The sequence below is a fragment of the Labeo rohita genome, chromosome 7 (assembly GCF_022985175.1).
Source record: "Labeo rohita strain BAU-BD-2019 chromosome 7, IGBB_LRoh.1.0, whole genome shotgun sequence".
NCBI classification, from domain to species: domain Eukaryota; kingdom Metazoa; phylum Chordata; class Actinopteri; order Cypriniformes; family Cyprinidae; genus Labeo; species Labeo rohita.
Genome location: NC_066875.1, coordinates 28665850 through 28685227, shown reverse-complemented (window position 1 = coordinate 28685227; position 19378 = coordinate 28665850). Strand labels below are relative to the sequence as shown.

The 19378-nt window shown below is 35.6% G+C and overlaps 1 protein-coding gene across 7 annotated transcripts in view; it reads left to right on the top strand.

Annotated features, from left to right (window-relative positions):
- Positions 1-19378, top strand: part of fhod1 (formin homology 2 domain containing 1) — a 56823-nt gene that overhangs the window by 19651 nt on the left and 17794 nt on the right. For 2 of the 7 annotated variants that reach the window (XM_051116139.1, XM_051116144.1), the window contains exons 4-17: positions 4391-4458; positions 5389-5494; positions 6398-6492; positions 7709-7820; positions 7932-8026; positions 8129-8272; positions 8990-9179; positions 9303-9474; positions 11703-11807; positions 14137-14229; positions 14924-14947; positions 15677-15721; positions 17468-17625; positions 19110-19202. In XM_051116139.1, coding sequence (XP_050972096.1) covers positions 4391-4458; positions 5389-5494; positions 6398-6492; positions 7709-7820; positions 7932-8026; positions 8129-8272; positions 8990-9179; positions 9303-9474; positions 11703-11807; positions 14137-14229; positions 14924-14947; positions 15677-15721; positions 17468-17625; positions 19110-19202 — 1500 coding nt within the window. The remainder of the gene's footprint in view (positions 1-4390; positions 4459-5388; positions 5495-6397; positions 6493-7708; positions 7821-7931; positions 8027-8128; positions 8273-8989; positions 9180-9302; positions 9475-11702; positions 11808-14136; positions 14230-14923; positions 14948-15676; positions 15722-17467; positions 17626-19109; positions 19203-19378) is intronic. The other 5 variants (XM_051116140.1, XM_051116142.1, XM_051116141.1 and 2 more) reach the window with 5 other exon arrangements.

Here is a 19378-nt window from a genome sequence, read left to right as displayed (position 1 = left end):
GGTACTACCAAGCTCAAGGCTCAGAAAGGTAGTAAGGGTATTGTTAAAATAGTGAATGGCGAATGAAGAATTGTTGAATAAAACACTATTTTTGTTTTATTTGTGCACAAAGTATTTTTATAGCTTCAAAAAAATAATGTCACATGGACTATTTTATCAATATCCTTACTACCTTTCTGTGCCTTGAATGTGGTAGTTACATTGCTGTCTATGCAGGGTCAGAAAGCTTTTGTATTTCATAACTATCTTAAATTTGTCTTCCGAAGATGAACAAAGGTCTTGTGAGGAACGACATGAATTCATTTTTGGGTAAACCCCCATTTAATGTTGAAAACTGATGTCCTGCATGATTGGACCTTTGTTAGTAAATATATATATAGGTGACATGCAGCTTTAGTGCTTTTATTGTAGACCATGTGATTGTTGATCTGTTTATGTCATTGTCTTTGTAAATGGGCGGTTGTGTTCAGAGTGCTGTCTGTTACTCTTCCCTTGTGTCACTCTTCCCATGTTTCCTTTTCCTGCCCGTAATGGCTTCCTGTGCTGGAGCCCTCATACAATGGGCTTGACTTCTGAAGCGCCCTTTGTCACAGTACTGCAGGACTGCAGCCTGAGTAATAAAACATATCTGGAGGAATTCTTCTCATGGTCCTGATCTCAAAGCGTTTACACATGCTCTTTCGACACACTGACAGTCGCTTAAATCAGATGTTATTACTTTAACACGCTTAATATCCTGATATGTTGGGCAGTATGATTCTTTTGTGTGAAGATCAGTTGTACTAAATCACTTACTTTTTTCTAAGCTTAGAGACAAGTCAAATGCCTTGTCTTGAGTTGGAGCAGTGAATGTAGAACAGGCAGAGGCTATGTGTGAATTATCTCATTCAGTGTGACGTGAAGAATGTGCCAAGTCACAGTTTCTCTCAAGGATTCAGTGTCCTCTGTCATATTTGGTTTTGTCACTCGCTTACCCTCAGATGAACCTAGAACGTTCCTTTCCTTGAAAGAAGGTTTGATCCAGTACTGTATAAATGATTAAACTATGCCTTTGCCCTGCGTTCTTTCTCTAGTCAGCAATTTACTAATGACATGATAAAAAATAAATTCTTGAGTAAGTGTCGGTCATCTAAGTGCAAAAGTTTTTGGCTTCCCATAGTTCTGTTTTATGATCTGATCTGACAATAGCTGTTGTTGTATGACTAGGCTTGACAGGTTATATGAGGTTAGGAATGCAGGAATAGCAAAACTACCTACGTAACAAATATGCAAGTCAGTTGGGTGCTTTGCATTACTAATTATGTAGAATATGAAGTGCAAACAACTGTTTGTGTAACAAGTGAGTGAGTTTGGATAAAAGATCTGAGTTAATTTGTTTGCTCTAGTCTCTGTTGGTTTACCCTTCACATAACTCACAGATCCTTTGGTGGTTACATGTTTGTGCGTAACATCCTACTTTTAGAATATCCCTGTTTTCTTTCTTTTTCATAATCTTTTGCCCACATGCCCTCACTTCTTTTCTTACTTCATTTTTCTCTTATAAACACAACTGTGGGAATCTACAGTGACATTCATCCTCAGTGATGTACAGACTGAGAAGAAGACTGGTTTATGGTACCACATTTGCTGACAGTAAAATTCTTGGCCGATCTATTAGCCTGTATAATAAGAGGTTGAAAATAATTTATTGAAAGGATATATGCTTGCATGCAAAAAATGTGCTAAGTATATATTTGTCTAAGTGAGATGTTGAGGGAATTTTATTAAATGTGTGTGCCACAGTCTCTCCATGAAGCTATACTTCCTTCTCTTTGTGCACGTGTGTGTATGTGTGTGTGGCATATGACATCCTGGCTTCTTGTTGTGACATCCTTCCACACTTGCACTTTCACGTGTTCGTCATGAATGCCATTTTTGAATGTACAGTTTATGTGGGCAAATGTGTGTTTGGGTACCATCTATGATGTCTGTGTTCTTTTGACATTGAACCTTTGTGTGTGTGTGTGTGTGTGTGTGTGTGTGTGTGTGTGTGTATTATCAGTAGCAAGCAGCTGTCTGTGGTGGACCACATCATTCTCCATGCTGTCATGGGCTTTACCACTAAGCTCAGAACACGCACACACACACACACACACACACACACACACACACACACACACACACACTCTGTCTGTCTGTACCCCTTTATTTGGCAGTTTCTATATTTCACTATTTCTCCTTTGCATACTTGAGTGTGCGCACACACATTTATACACATACACAGGATAGTAACTACAACAGAACACATCATAGTGACAGACTTTTGGTCTTTTCGTTGTCAAGACAGATCACCAAAACAAAACATTATTAGAAAGCCATGTATTTGCTAAAAGCCAGGAGCTTTTCATTTGACGTTTTTCATGACGTTAGATCAAGGGATCCAGTGACCAGTGATACGCAATTCTCATGGGATATTAACTTGGGCACATAATGTACAAATATTCACCATTCATGACCAGTCTGGTTTTGTGCATCAAGATCATCTCAGTGTTCTCTAGAAATCACTATTCATGCCAGGGTGTACCAGATATTAAGTTGAGAAAGGTTTAAACTTTAAGTAAGACATATTAATACTAACATTAATTTAACACAAAATAGAGCTTTAATCCCTGTATTGTTGTCTGAGACATTGTTGAGTCTTGGACATTTTGAACTGAGAGGTTCAAAGTTGTTTTGCAATAGCAAACATTGCAAACGCTTGTTTACAAATGATGCTATTCCCAGGCTTTGATAAAAAATGACTGTTTATTAAGCATCTCTGCAAATCTTCCAAATAAATAATAGTGTAGATGATGAATCAGTTGGAAAACTAACAGAGGCTGTTTGAGGCACACGTTGCGTGAGTGCATCAGCTTGCATTAGCTATTTGAGGAAGATCATGTGTCTGCCATGCCAGTTTCTTTCAGTTCTCTCAGTAGGCACAGGCTAACCAGTTGGACTGAACGTGTGTGTGAGAGAACTTTTATTGTCTTCATGTACACCACCTTAGTGATGAGTGTACTCCCTCTTTATTTCTCCCTGTGTTATCTATTTCATACAGAACCAATCAGAATATGGATGCATGCGTGTTTCTCATGATCTTAAAGACTTTGTATAAATTGATCTTTATTATTAACTGCTTGAAATGGCATTTGTAGACGCACATTGTGCCTATGAATGTGTTCACAAAACTAACATTTTAATTCCACACCTTTTTAATGGATGAGTTGAATCTGGTTGAAGAAAAAGTGGTTGGCACATAGTGACAGCTTTTTTTCTAAAATATATAATGAGTTTTGATTAACCTAACATTTACATATTCCATATGGTAAAGAATGTCTTAGTGACTGGTATGATGCAACAATTTTTAATGCTTATCAAGAAAATAAAACGGTGTTTTGAAGGCGTGTTAAATGGTTTTAGTTTGTTGGGTCATGACTAACCTGCCAGTCAAGTGCAAAATATGTGAAAGGCATTTATATGACAGGAATGACTGTTTACAGGCAGTCACTGACAACACCTCTTATTTCCTCTGGTTCTGAATGATAAGCTACGTAGAGAATTCCTAAGATCTGATGCTTAATGATGCCTTGTTTTTTCAAAGCTTGTTTTTGCTGCCACACAAATTGTAGTGGCACACTCTTAAAAATAAAGGTTCTTTATTAGCATCAATGGCTCTATAAAGAACCTTGATCATCCATTTGAAACTTTGAAATGCGTAAAAGTTTCTTTGTAGTCAAAAAAGGTTCTTTAGATTTTTAAAATGTTCTTCAAAATGGTTCTTTTAAAGAAGAAGTCCACTTTCAAAACAACAATTTACAAATAATTTACTCACCCCCTTGTCATCCAAGATGTTCATGTTCTTCCTCAGCTGGGATCATTTAGAGCCCTTTGAAGCGGCATTTAAACTACATTTTGGAAGTTCAAAATCGGGGGCACAATTGAAGTCTTTTATATGAAGAAAAATCCTGATATGCTTTCCTCAAACACCATAATTTCTTTACGACTGAAGACCGAAAGACATGAACATCTTGGTTGACAAGGGGGTGAGTAAATTATTTGTGAATTGTTGTTCTGGAAGTGGACTTCTCCTTTAAGAACTGTTCACTGAAAGTTTCTTTGGGGAACAAAAAATGGTTCTTCTATAGAATCACTGCAAAAACACTTTATTTTTAAGTGTAAAATCTAGATAAGTGAGTCATACTGTGAACTTTAATCTTTATGTCAGTAGGTATTTTGATGAGGAGTGTTTAAGTGCTCTTTGAGAATGTGTCACTGCAATAATAATAATTTTTGTCTCTTAGATACAAGTATTGATGTCCTTGTCAATTGACTTTTTTTTTTTTTTTTTCTCCCTTTCTTTCTCTTACAGAGAAGTTGTATAATTCCCATGGTCCTGAGCTTCGGCGGTCCTTGTTTTCTTTAAAGCAACTCTTTCAGGTAAGAACATGAAAGACCCACAAAACAGGTTTTTAAGAAAGAAAAAAGCTTTATGTGAGTGAGTTGGTTAATAACGGTAAGATGCTACAGATAAGGAGAGTCAGAGCAGAACAGAAAGAAGTATATATGGACTAAACTGAACGAGTGACAAAAACTTGATCTCTCTTCCACATCTTCTAAATGTAGTCTAAATTGTGAGGAAAATTAAGCACAAAATTCAATCTTGCGGAAGTGTCCAACAGAACAAGAAATAATGATGCAGTCTACCTTTACAATAATAGTATTTGAAGCTTCTGGAATCCATGTTATGTTTTAATGTAATAGCAAAAATGATATGTATGCCATAGTTCATCATTATATGAAGAAATTTTTCAAAAATCTGATTTTTTATGTTATCATGTTTTATTGTGTTAGTTAGCTGTATTTTTTTCCTAATCAAAATAACCCTGCAGTTTGATTGAGTTTAATTGGAATGCACAATGAAAAAACTAATGAACTCTTCATATATAGATCATGCTGTATGTATAATATACTATATTATACAACTTGTTGTGATCAACAGTTTTCTATGGGAGAATAGTATGTATATGTATTGATAAGATTTTAGAAGAAGAAGGAAGTGTAAAAAAAGATACACATGCACTAATATTTTTGAGAAAAGTCTCTTATGCTTACAATGGTTTCATTTGTTTAGTCTCATTTTCTATTTTATTGTATTTTCAAATTTTATTTATTTCTGTGAAATAAAAAAGCAAAACTGAATTTTCAAATGCATGCATCCTTGCTAAATAAAATTTAGAAATAAATAAAATGCTAAATAAATGTATTAAAAAATACATCTTACCGACCACACACATTTTTAAACTAGTTTATAACACTGTACACAGTTGTAAACAGGATCAGCTCTTAATTCTGTTTAATATTGCACAGGATGATAAGGACTTGGTTCCAGAATTTGTCATCTCTGAGGGTCTGACGTGTTTCATTAAAGTGGGCGCTGAGGCAGATCATAACTACCAGAACTACATCCTCAGAGGTTTGTTCTCAACACATGTTCAGTGTTTCCCATACCTTGATTTATTTGTGGCAAAACGGCACAATATCAAACTGACCACAAATAGATTTTTTAAAGGGCTTTGACTTTTGTTGAATACACGAGCACTGCACGTTTCAAAATCAAAACATGGCCCGAATGTTTGTATATATCTGTATATTGTATATTGTCTTCAGAAAAGCTTTCCTTTTCATTTCATCTTAGGAAAAAGATGAATAATGCCTGATAAAGTAGCATTTGTGTGAGTGGCGCAGCTTTGGTTACAGCTGTTACCAGTGAAACCACCATTTCTGCTGCTCCAAAAGCACCTCCTGCTGGCCAAAAATGAATTAGCATTTTCAATCAGCCCGTCTACTGTTTTCGTTCAAACCAATGCAAAAATCAGCCAATGCTTTTACACAGCAAACACACAGAGCAGAGTTGTAAATGTGAACCAGTATATTTATATATTTCCCCCGGGGAAACTGCCGCCACACGTAGAGTGTGGTCTGTGGGAAACACTGCATCTTTACTGAAGCATAAACAAAATGCTTCATGCATGTCTCTATTAAAAATGTTTAACATTGTTAACTTCGGGTGTTTAATGGCTTTTTCACTAATCATTGACGTGACATGACTTCGAAAGATGTGTGTGTATGTGTCAGTGCAGAGTTTCTAAAATCAGTCTGTAATGATGTATTTATGATGCTTGTACGCCACACATCTTGCATGCAGACTTCAAAAAGCACAAAGGATTTTGCACATTTTTGGCTAAGTAGGCCGTCTGTTACAGGAAGTTTATACTGGCTGGAATTAGACCAGCAAACAGGAAAGCTTTAGGACAAATCACTTGATCCTTAAGGACATGCCGACACTGTACAGTAAACTCTGCTGTCTTGTTCCCAGCTCTCAGTCAGATCATGCTGTTTGTGGATGGAATGAATGGTGTTGTGAACCACAATGAGACTGTACAGTGGCTGTACACACTGACTGGCAGCCTGGTGAGTGATGACAACACACAACACTGCATCTGTATACACTGACCACAATACAGTATTAGTTACATTAGGATCGCGTTCCATCAGTAGCTGTGTATTAAATGCACCTTTAATACCACAGAATGCCAGCCAAGAGCTGGTGTCCTGCAGAGTTTAGCTCCAACTTTCCTCAACACACCTGCCTGGAAGTTTCTAGCATGCCTAGTAAGACCTTGATTAGCTGATTCAGGTGTGTTTAATTAGGGTTGGAGCTAAACTCTGCAGGACACCGACCCTCCGGGGCTGAGTTCGGAGGCCCCTGATTTATGTGATTATTTTTTTTATTTCTGAGGGTTGGATTACATTTATTGTACAATAACTCATTGAGCAAATGCTTATCTGCTAAATTATGCAAAACAACTTACAGATGCATTTCTATAGCTCAAACGGAAAAGCATAGTGTTAGCAACACCAAGGTCATGAGTTTGATTCTTAGGAAATGCCAAAATGTGTCATTTAAAACACTGATGAAAGAAAAGGCAGTTCAGCAACACCCAGTTCGTTCTAAGGCACTGTCAAATTAGAAAAAACTGTTAGGTTGGCCAGAAAGGTACAAGTTAGTTCAGAGATGTAGGTGTGAATCTGGACCAAAATCAAGTATTTTGATTCTTCACTTTCAGCTTTCACTTCTAATAATTAAAGTTAAATATTGCTATTGTGTGAGACTAGTTTGCCAAATCCACCACAGAAATGCTTGCTTGATAATGAATTGGCTGGTGCTGTTGTGCAACCATTTCAAGTTTGGGCCATTGCTCTGTTGAGTTTGCATCTTTACAAGTCTAAAAAATATGCATTTATAGTTTTGAAAGTCTCTTAATGTAAAGTTAGTGTGAATCTGTCGACATGAGATTTGTACACTTTTTACCGTAATGGGTTCAGTCATCTTAATCATCAGTTTGAGGTCATATCCTTCTGCATGGTATCAAAGAGGAAGTGAAAATGAGAGTAATCAAGTAACAATCAGAAACGAAACCTAAACCAGATTTTGCTTTTTACAGCAAACACAAAATACTAGTATTAAATTAGTGTATTATTGTTGGAGATGCATGTTTAATTTGTCATTACACTCTATTATGTACAGTATCAGAGCCTTACTGAGGTTTGATGCTGCCATCTTCTCTAAGACGATGGTAAATGCTGCCTCTTTATAGTCTATTTTTCTTGTTCTTATTCTTTTTAGTCTCGGCTGGTTGTGAAGACAGCTCTGAAGTTGCTGATAGTGTTTGTGGAATACACTGAGTCCAACAGTCCACTGCTTATTCAAGCTGTCAGTGTTGTGGATGGGAAAAGAGGTTAAATACATTTAAACATTCTCTCATAATGCTGATACTCTGAATCCATCATTTGACATTCATTCTTTTTTTTTCTGTCTGAGAGCTTAAAGTGTACTTTGTCTTTTTCAGGTGTAAAGCCTTGGGCGTATCTAACAGATATCCTGTCAGAGAAGAATGGATCAGACACAGAGCTGCTCATCTACACCATGACTCTCATCAACAAGGTAAAACACAGATTAGAAATACCAGTCTACAACCGTGATCCACATCAGCGCAACTTGAGCCGTAATTGTCCTTGATGTGGCTTTATCCCTCTGCCCTCCCAGACGCTGGCTGCCCTTCCCGATCAGGACTCATTTTATGATGTGACAGACTGTTTGGAGCAGCTAGGAATGGAAGCCATCGTCCAGAAACGCATGACCAGCAGTGGCACCGAGGGTGACCTTAAACAACAGTTCATCATTTATGAGGTAAAGTCCCAGTACGCCTCAAACACTTGAGGTTAAAAGTTGCAAAATGTTAATTATTTTACCAAAATAAGACAGATCATACAAAATGCATGTTATTTTTTACTTAGTACTGACCTGAATAAGATATTTCACATAAAAGACATTTACATATAGTCCACAAGAGAAAATAATAGTTTAATTTATAAAAATGACTCAGTTCAAAAGTTTACATACACTTGATTCTCATTACTGTGTTGTTACCTGAATGATTCACTGCTGTGTTTTTTTTTGTTTAGTGATAGTTGTTCATGTTTTTTTTTTTGTTTTTTTTCATGAAGAAATTCATAATTTTATTCAGCAAGGACACATTAAATTGATCAGAAGTGAGAGTAAAAACCTTGAACCTTCTAATAATCCTGGAAAAAAAAAGTTTCCAGCACGACTGTTTTAACATTGATATTAATAAAAAGGATCGTGTGATATTTAAGACTAATGGCTGCTAAAAATTCAGCTTCAGGAAAAAAAATTACATGTTCAATTGTATTAAAATAGAAAACAGCTATTTAAAATGTACACAATTGTCTTTGTCTTTCGATTTAAAAAAAAAAAGCAGCCCTGAGGAGCATAAGAGTCTTCTGTCAAAATAATAAAAAAAATCGGACTCCAATCTTTTAAACAGTAGTGTAACTCTAAAAAAAAAAAATACTGATTGATTTCTGTGTTTTGTATATTATGTAGAATGCTCTCAAGTATGAAGATGGTGAGATTGACGAAGGGGCGCCACATGTCCGTAAAGACCGAAGGAAGCTGACACCCACCGAGCAGGAGGGCAGGAAGAGCCGACGGTCATCTTCTCACAATCTAACAGATAGTTCCTTTCGCCCAGATTCCCCAACTGTTTCAGTTTCTTCCAACAGCCCTACCCCAGGTATCTTCAATACAGTCGTTCTTTGTCCTTGTCTCACACATCCTGTGTTTACACTTTGTCATTTCAGAGGTTATTTTAAAAGATTACAGCATTCACACTTCACTTGCACCTTTTGTGTTTTAGAGGTGATGCGTACAGTCTCCCCTCAGCTGTCAGATTCCTCTAGTTCTCCTGTTCCTGGCAGTCCTGTGTTGACGAGTCCCTTCTCTACGACCTCTAGATCCGCCACTCCTCCTCTCCCTCCAGTTACTAATGGAGCAGAGTCTGCAGCCACGTCTGAGCAGGAACACAGCTTGTGAGTATTAATAGTTTGTTGTGTTTTTATGCATTCTTACACATTCATAAACAGTTTGGTTTGTATTACTAAGCTTTTAAATATTTAAACTGCAAAAAACAGTAAGGATACACTGCAGGACTTTCATACAGTAATGCAATGTTTCTCCACTGTGTGGCAGCGTAACCCAAGCATGCCTTTCAGTAGTAACACTGTAGGAAAGAAAAGGTTTTATAAAGGATGATTTGTAGCATTCACAAATGTGAATCTATTCTGAGATGGGTTATTCAAGTAAGGAAATGTCTCACAAGGTCTCAACCTACAATAACATTCATTGATTTATTCATTATTTAGTTGTTCTTTGGCTATGTGTGTTTTTGTCCTGTGTGGTTGAGTGTTTTACAGAGATAAACACAATCCTGCACTGTGCTGCTGTCTTGCTTATGCAGACACACAGCTATTATGTATACACTAATGTTAACATCAGTGCAGTCATTTTATGTAATGTTTTGTTCACGTTTGACACATTTTTACTTGACCTTTTGTGTCCAGGCTAACTGTGAATCTGCTATACGTTGCACAGTCATTATCAGAGACTTTACAAATGGCCAGATGGTCAGTGGTAAAAGTGATTAGCATTTATTTTTCAGTCTGTGTAGGTGATGTCTTTACACAGGTGACCTAATTACTTTGATTCATGTAGTTATTGCTCATTTTTATTTACTGTGCTCTGGGTGTCTTATGTAATTACCGTATGACACCCAAGATGCACCTCGAGATGAACTCTCACAATTTACCGTTCTACTACTGTTTTATTATACTGATAACGCAGATACGCATCACACATGAGTAAACAGCATTGCATTCAGTTACATGTATGCTTAAACGCTTGTGAATATCATTTTAAATGTTTGGATTGTCAGGTGTTCATGGGTTTGAGAAGTCTTGGTTGGCTGCTTTTCCCAGTTTGCCCAAGTCACAATGTGCTATTTCAAGTGTTGCCTTTGGCCAAAGTGACAACAGTCTTGAGTCAACAGTCCATGCACATATATGTGGAAAGCGAATGTTTTATTTGGGAAGGTTTCTTCTCGGAGTAGAGCTACAGGAATGTTTTCTAGGGTTGGACAGGATGTGTTTGGTCTTAAAGGTTCAGAACTGGGCACAATAGTGATCTGCCTATCAGCTCTCCTGATCTGAGCTTGAGTTTTCCTCTAAATGTTTTGCCAGTTTTATGTGACGTCACAAGCACAAGCACAAGCACAAGTGTTAAATCCAATGAAACAACAGTTTATATATGAAGAGTTCAGACGCAAAATCAGCTAAAAGCCATCTCGTTGAAAAATGAGATAATGATACTGAGTGAATGCTCCTGACACATGGTAAATATTTTTTTATATGATCACCTTAAGTGCATGTGCCTAGTTTTATGCATATGCATAGTAGTGTATATGTGACCCTGGACCACAAAAGTGGTTACATAAGTGTAAATTTCTTGAAATTGAGGTTTATACATCATCTGAATAAATTCTTTCTGTTGATGTATGGTTTGTTAGGAATGGACAATATTTGGCCGAGATACAACTATTTGAAAATCTGGAATCTGATGGTGCAAAAATATCAAAATACTGAGAAAATTGCCTTTAAAGTTGTCCAAATTAAGTTCTGAGTAATGCATATTACTAATCAAAAATTAAGTTTTGATATATTTATGGTAGGAAATTTACAAAATATCTTCATGGAACATGATCTTTACATAATATCCTAATGATTTTTGGCATAAAAGGAAAAATCGATGAATTTGACCCATGCTATGTATTTTTGGCTATTGCTACAATTATATCCGTGCAACATACGACTGGTTTTGTGGTCCAGGGTCACATATAATTAAATTGCATAATAAATATATAGAATACTTAAAGCTAGCATTATTTCAGAAACATCCATGTAGCATAAATGTTCTTTTTGGATAAGTGTTTGTAATATTTGGTTAACACTGGTGACCATTCACTTTTGTGTATCATAAATTATAACAATTTCTATTCATATGCCATTTTCCTCCTCTTCTAATGAAGTACTGCATATTTTCACAGTGGCTCTGGGTGGTCGGGACTGTTTCTCTGATTCTTGCTGATGTTTTGGTCCTGTCAACGTATTAACCCTCTGTTTGTCCATGTAACCACCATCGCTGTTCTTCCTCTTTCTGTCTACCTCTCTTTCTTTCCTCCCACAATTCCTCGGCCATTCACTAGGGGGCGCTCTTTTATGAGTCAGTACATAGCTCACATGGGGATTTCTAGACGGAGGTTAAAAAAGGAGAGGTCTATAACAGAGGAAACCTCAAGCAGCTCCAGCAGGTCTGTATCACATTTACATCACTTTCGGCTTTTGTACCTTTGACTAATTGTTTGATGTTTGTTGAACTTGTCCTGGCTACTGATCTGAGGCCAGTTTAAAGCTCATATTATTATTTTCAAAGTAATCTGGATTTTTTATTGTTATTTTGGATTGATGTTGTAGGTCAGTAAGCCAGAGTAACTTCAACAATAAATTCATCTCATTTCAAGCTTTTCCGAACTAACAATGATCACAACATTTAACACTCACACATATGTATTTTTTTTTGTCTTATTTATTATCTGACTGTTGAAAAGGTGCATCACAAATATAAAAAGTGAAATTAATGTCCACACAGAACAAGACTACTGAAACGGATAATAAATATTCCATAATAGCGCCCTGAACAAATGGAGACAGGAAGGTTTTGCAGTGAGTGTTTGGCAAGAGGAGAGAGGATTATTGTAGCACACTAAAGAAGTCCTGAATGCTGCTCTCTCGAGCAGGACCGCAGGAGAAGCCTCTCACAGCTGTCCGCTCACTGCAGCCATGATGTCAGCTCGTCTGCAAAAGGATAAATAAAAGTGCTGACTCTAATGAAGCAGCAGGAGGGTTCAAAGTGATCCATCTGAAGAAGCATCACATATATTAGATTAGCAAACTGCTGTTACAGCTGGCCAGTGCTGATAGGCATTTATTAGTTTTTGAAAATATACTGATGTAGTAATTATATGAATTGATTACGTTCATGACTATACTGCTACTACTTGTTGTTATTGTTATTGATAGCACTTTACAAAAAGGTTCATTAGTTAAGTACATTAGTTAAGAATCTAAGAACTTCTACGGCATTTATTAATCTTGATGTTAATTTTAGGATTTACAAATGCCTTATTAAAGTCAAAATCAAATCAAGTTAATGTTAGTTCATTCACTGTAAACTAACATGAACAAACAATTATTGACTTTTTATTAGCTAGCATTAACAAAGATGAATAAAAACTGTAATAAATGTATAGTTCATTGTTTGTTCATGTTAGTTACCATGTTGTTAACATACATTAACTAATGTTAAAAGAGAAGTCCAATTCCAGAACAACAATTTACAAATAATGTCTTTCTTTCTTCAGTCATAAAGAAATTGTTTTTTGAGGAAAACATTTCAGGATTTTCCAAATTGGAGTTTAAATGCAGCTTCAAATGATCCCAAATGCAGTTGTAAACAACCCCAGCCGAGGAAGACGGGTCTTATCTAAATTATTTTCATAAAAATAATACAATTTATATATTTTTTAATCTTAAACGCTGGTGTTGTCTTACTCTCCCTGAAATCTGTGTATTCTAGCTCCACACAGTTAGGGTATGTCGAAAAACTCTGACCGTATTTTCCCCCTCAACTTCAAAATCGTCCTATATCGCTGTTTTACCTTTTTTGTTAAGGGTGTTTGATCTTCTTTGCATGTTCACTTTGTAAAGACTGGGTCGGAACTTCTGCAGCGATGTAGGATGATTTTGAAATTATTTTTGAAATTGAGGGAGAAAATACGATTGGAGTTTTTCGACATACCCTAACTGTCTTGAGCCAGAATACACAGAGTTCAGGGAGAGAAAGACAACACCAGCGTGAAACTGATTTTGTAAAGTTGCTCATTCTACTCTTCATTTAAGCATGAAAATTACCTCAAATATAAATTAATTTAATAGGTTATCAAGACATTTGGGTGTGTGCTTCAAAAATAATAAGTGTTTATTGTGATATGACTTGTTTTATTTGTGTCTGGAAAAACCATTGTCAAATGCCCGAAATTAACTAAGATTAATAAATGCTGTAGGAGTATTGCTTATTCTTAGTTAACTAATGTTGTTAACTAACTTTAACTAATGAACCTTACCAGTGTTACAATTTTTATTATTATAGGTGTAGAATTTGAGGATATTTTTTTAAGTAGTTGAAGGAAATTAATACTTCAGCAAGGATGCATTAAAGTGATCAAAAGTGACAGCAAATACATAAATTGTTACAAAAATGGTTTGAAAAATGTAAATAAAATACCTGAAAAAAAATATCAAAAGCATTGACATATGCTAACTTTATAGTCAATAGTTTTTCTTGAAGGAGCTGTATCAGTATTGTATCCATAAAAAAGGAGACTATGAAATTTAGATGTTGTTTTATGAAACAAAACAATGTGCCTTTAAATAATGTGTATTTTGGAGAGCATGGAGAGACGCACGTTTACTGACATGCACTGTCTATTTGTGTTTGTGTATGTTTGGACCCGATTCGCATGAAACTGCCCATACCGTGCTATAGTCTTTAGCTTGCACTAACTAACTGTCTCTCCACAGAGCGTCTTTCACAGAAACGGACTCTCCTCCGATGATCCCTTCCCCAACGGCAGCAGAGCAACCCAGCCGGACGGAGGGAAAGCGAGTCTTCAAGTAAGTAAGCAACTGATCCTGTGATAGGAGGAGTGAGGGGAAAAGGCAGAGGAAAAAGATGTGGAAGGAGGTGTAGGTATTAGAGAAGGCAGGGCATGGGAATATTTTGGGAAGAACTTAAAGGAGCCAAACAAGGATAAGTTAAATGGCTTGAGCTGCTTTGAACAGTGTGATCGGCGATAAACAATTCATACGGGAATCTACTGCATTAACTGTGGAATTATAGGTAAGTCTTACATTTTTGAGGTCTTAAAAAATACTGAAAATGTAAAAAATGTTAGTGTTTACTTAATAGTTTTCTGAACTTTAATTTAAGGATTAGTCCTATTATTTTCCCTCTAATGCTTAAGATCAGGTGTGTTTCTTACTTTCTTCTTTCTACTTTACTCAAATATTCTGTTTGTATTTTTTACATTGTAAAAATTTTGCTTTCTTTAATGTTCTTTGCCTGTTTTTTTTTTTTTTTTTTTTTTTTTTTTTTTTTCTATTTTGCTTAGTTTTTGCCAGTTACCTGATTTACCTATCTTGTTTTCTCTCTGTCTCTCTTTGTGTGTTTTCTCTCTTTCCGTCTCCCCCTGCATCTTTCACTCCTCTCCTCTCTTCTCTCATAATATTTGGCACGTCTCCTAATCTCTTCCACCACTGCTGTGGCGCCCAACATTCCTGCGCTTTGCTTCGCTCTTTCCTTTTACAGACAGCACCAGGCAGACAGTGTTTGGTGAGTAGCTGCGTAGCCAAAGAATGTGGCTTTTGGAGGTGCTAGCACTTTAAATCATTGTGATGCTTAGTCATTTTGGGGAGACAAAGTCATAGTGGGAGGGTTGGAGGAAACAACTGCTGGCTGGAATTTTTGGAATAAATTAAATCGATCTGTTACATCTGCCAAAGACGAATCCACAAGAAAATATTCTAACAAAATCAAGAAGTTTTAATAGGTACATTTAGTGCATGTTTAACTTTTTAAATGATTATTTTCCTTTTATAGTTTGCTATGCTACTCGGATATTTATGATTTCTGGTAACATTAGTGGAGAATGTTTAGCAAAGTTTAATAGTGAGAGAATTACCTTTTTATTTTAATGGACAATACTTCTTTCCTCTGTGACCTTTTCCCATTCATTGTCATACTTTATTTTCTGTTTTCTTTAATGGGAAAAGTAAAGTTCTTCTTTCATCTGAAGCTGCTACTCAAAAATGACTTTATCTCCTGTCTTTTTATGGGCTGCAGTCATATCCCCATTCATGGAAAAAATTGCTATTGTTGAAATTGCCAGAAAAATCTACAAAGATGTTTTTTCAAAGCTTTAAAAGCCAAAGCTAAACCAGATGTGGTTAAATGTGAACAGGTTTTTCTAAAGGTGTTTTCTATACAGTTAATAAGCCTTGTGCAGTGTAGCTAACAGAAGTGATATGGGTGAAGTGTTTAAATTGAAGTGTTTCTCTTCAGTCCAGAGACTGTGAATAGAGACTTGCCAGTTCTGAGGAATTATGAGTAAGTATACAGTAGCTCTGTATGGTTATAAACTCTTTCTGCATACATCAGCATGCAGCCAGGTGTTTGGGGGCTAACTCAGCTGCTGTGCTCAAACTGAGGCTATGTGTGAATAATAACCTTTAGTTTGGCTTTTTATTTTTAACTTCACATTGTATAATACTTATAATATTAATAATTCTACATATGTGACCCTGGACCACAAAACCAGTCATAAGGGTCAATTTTCTGAAATTGAGATTTATACATCAACTGAAAGTTGAATAAATAAGTTTTCCATTAATTTATGGTTTGTTAGTATAGGACAATATTTGTTTGAGATACAACTATTTGATTATCTGGAATCTGAGGATGCAAAAAAATCAAAATATTGAGAAAATTATGTGTAAAGTTGTTCAAATGTTCTTAGTAACGCACATTACTAATCAAAATTTAAGTTTTGATATATTTATGGCAAGAAGGTTTACAAAATATCTTCATGGAACATGATCTTTACTTAATATCCTAATGATTTTTGGCATAAAAGAAAATAATTTTGAACCATACAGTGGCTATTGCTACCTATGACTGGTTTTGTGGTCCAGGGTCATATTTATAGAATTAACAAGTTTTAATGGCATTGGGTTTAACAATTACATTCTTATCTACTGCCTTTCTCAGCAAATTTAAAAAAACACAAACCTTACAGAAGATTTCATCATGAATGTATGGAAGCCCGTTTCTGCCACTGAAAAAAAAAAAAACGTAATTGCAACTTTTTATCTCTCAATTCTGACTTTTTTTCTCACAATTGCAAGTTTACATCTCAGAATTGTGTGATATAAACTCGCAATTGCAAGTTATAAAGTCTGAATAACAAAAAAAACTCACAATTCTGAGAAATAAATTCAGAATTGCAAGATATAAGTTCCCAATTCTACTATAAACTCATTTATATCTCATAATTATCAGAAAACATTCAGAATTGTGAGTTTGTATCACGCAATTCTGAGAAAAAACATTTGTGAAATAAGTTGCATTAACTTCAGTGGTGAAAATGGGCTTCCATATAAATGTCATTCATGTGAAGCAGTTTATTCTTGGCACACATGCCTCAGTGTAACACTGAGATTTTCACATTTCTTCTGGTGGATCACTATGGGGAGAGCCAATGCTTAACAAACCTGATCAGCATGGTGGTTTTTGAAAGTAATCAAGCAGAAAATTAGTTTTCTGCATTGTTTTCTATGTATATAAGCTTAGAAATAAATAAGATAAAAATTGTGGGAAATACTTTATAAGAATAATTTATATGGTGGCCGTGGTGGTGGTTGTGGTGGTGGGCTTTGTCAGACAGAGATTGAGATTTTGATTTCTGTGATCGGATCCAATTCCACATTGTCTTCTTGTGCATTTTTTTGTGTAAGTGAACATTTTGATCTGTTGTCTCTTTGCAGTATAACTGCATGGTATCAAACAAGTGTATAATTAACTTTTTAAAAAAAAAATCTTATTTTTTTTTTTTTTTTTTCCTTTGGTAAATAAAAGAAAAGTCTGGACTAACTGAAAGTATTTAGTCCTGAAAGCTTAAATTTAGTATATGCTATTGTGATTTGAACTAGTTTATGGTTTCAGTGTATTTTGCAACTGCTCATTTCAGAGCAGGTCTACTATATATAACTTATCCTCAGAATCAGAACACTTATGACACCCAACCCTCCATTTACAGCTCACTAAATGAGTGCTTCTTCTCCGTTGGCTTTATAGAGACAATTTCTTGCGTAGTCTGGCTGCATCCCAGTGGGAGAAGAAAAGGAAGTCATTCGGCGCACATGAGAAACCTTCTTTAAGCGAGAGTGTGGCGTCTCCAGACGTAGAAGCATCTACTGAAGCCGAGCAGCCGGTCTCCAGCTCAACCACCGCAGGTGCTGATACCCTGACCTTCTGTTCCTTACAATGTCACACTGTTGTCCTTTGAAATATGTACAGATTTCTTCCTTTTCAACCTGCTTTTCGATCTCTCCACTACTCTTTTTGTAGTTTGTTCTCTTCCTCTGCTTGTCTTTCTATCAGGACTTCAGTCATGATCCGACACCTTAATCTTTCTGATCAGTGAAGCTTTACTAAACCCCAATGCTTATGAGTGTGTCAACGTATTTGTGGTCATTTATTTGTCTGTGCGTGTGCATGTCATGAAGAATAACAAGCTTGTCTACACTCTGTATGTCAAGTCCTTGAGGTTACTGCGCATAATGTTAATGGTCAAGTCTGGAATGTGCTCAGATTGTTCTAGAGAAAGTTTGTCACGATTATGTAATGTGTCTTGCTGAGATTCATAACTTTCAGCAGCATTCCAGCTGTGATGGTTTTGAGTGCTTTTTAGAGCTGCACGCTTTTAAGTATTGCTTGCAACTGTGTCGTCTGGCTTATGTAGATGGGAAGTTGCCTGACTTGATTAATGTTGTAAGGTTGAGATGATCTTTTTGTGTTGTTCTTCTGGAATCTTAGGTCCTGAAGGGCTGAAAGTCGCTAATTAAATGTGCAACCACTTGTCCACATCACTGCTGCGTATAAAAAGCTATATTTCATCAGCAGTAAATTAAGTAGTTAAGCACTTATAAACTACGATATGCAGTTTGTGAAGTTGATAGTTCATCCAAAAATTAAAATTGTTATTTACTCGCCCTCACGTTGTTTTAGACTTTAGATGTTTTGAAGAATTTTTGTTTCCATTGACCATTGAAAACTTTTTTTTTTTTTTTTTTTGTTGGAACAAAGTTAAAATATAAATATTGGATGAAGAAATAACTAATGTTTTTTTTTTTTTCTTTTTTTTTTTTGTTGGAACAAAGTTAAAATAAAATTATTTTTGTTAAAAATAACTAAAATATTAACTAAAAAGTGAAATAAAAATTAAAATACTAAAATATTAACTAAAACTGAAATAAAAATACAAAAGCTAAATAGATGTTCATTTCTTATATTAAAATACATTAAATATGACTAAAGCACATTACACAACAACTAGAATTTAATGTTTTAAAATGAAAAAAAAAAAAAGCTAATTTAAAATAATTTATAAATACCATAACAGTGTATAAATAACAAAACAACGCTGTTAACATGTGGTCTGTGTTTAGTTTTTATGAGTTTCCTGTGTGATCCTGGTTTAAAAAACATTTTCTCAAATCAAAACTGATAAGATGTGTAAAGTAGATTAGCAGCATGGACAGAACTGTTTTAGGTATATATTGTATGCTTCATGAGGTGTCACATATTCACAACTGTTATATAACCTTGTGTATGGATGTATATAAAGTTTTTGTATGATTAAGGCACTGCTAGATCTTTCTTTGTGAGATTGTGTTTTTTTTTTTCTAAATGTGTATGTGTATGTCTTGTCTTGCAGGATCTATTAGTGGTCAGGAGTCTCAAGGGGTTAACTTGACCAGGCACACCCTGGAGCAGCCAGAGGACACATCAACAACCCACAATGAAGCAGGCAAGACATTCCATTCCCACCACAACCGTCTCTGTCATTCTTCATCATGTCATTCATACTGCTGCTCTCTCTACCTAAGACATGAACAAACAGCATGTCATCCACATACCTAATTTACCAAGCTGTCACTCTTAAACAAAAGTTCAGTTGTATTCCCAAACAACCATGTAAAGCAG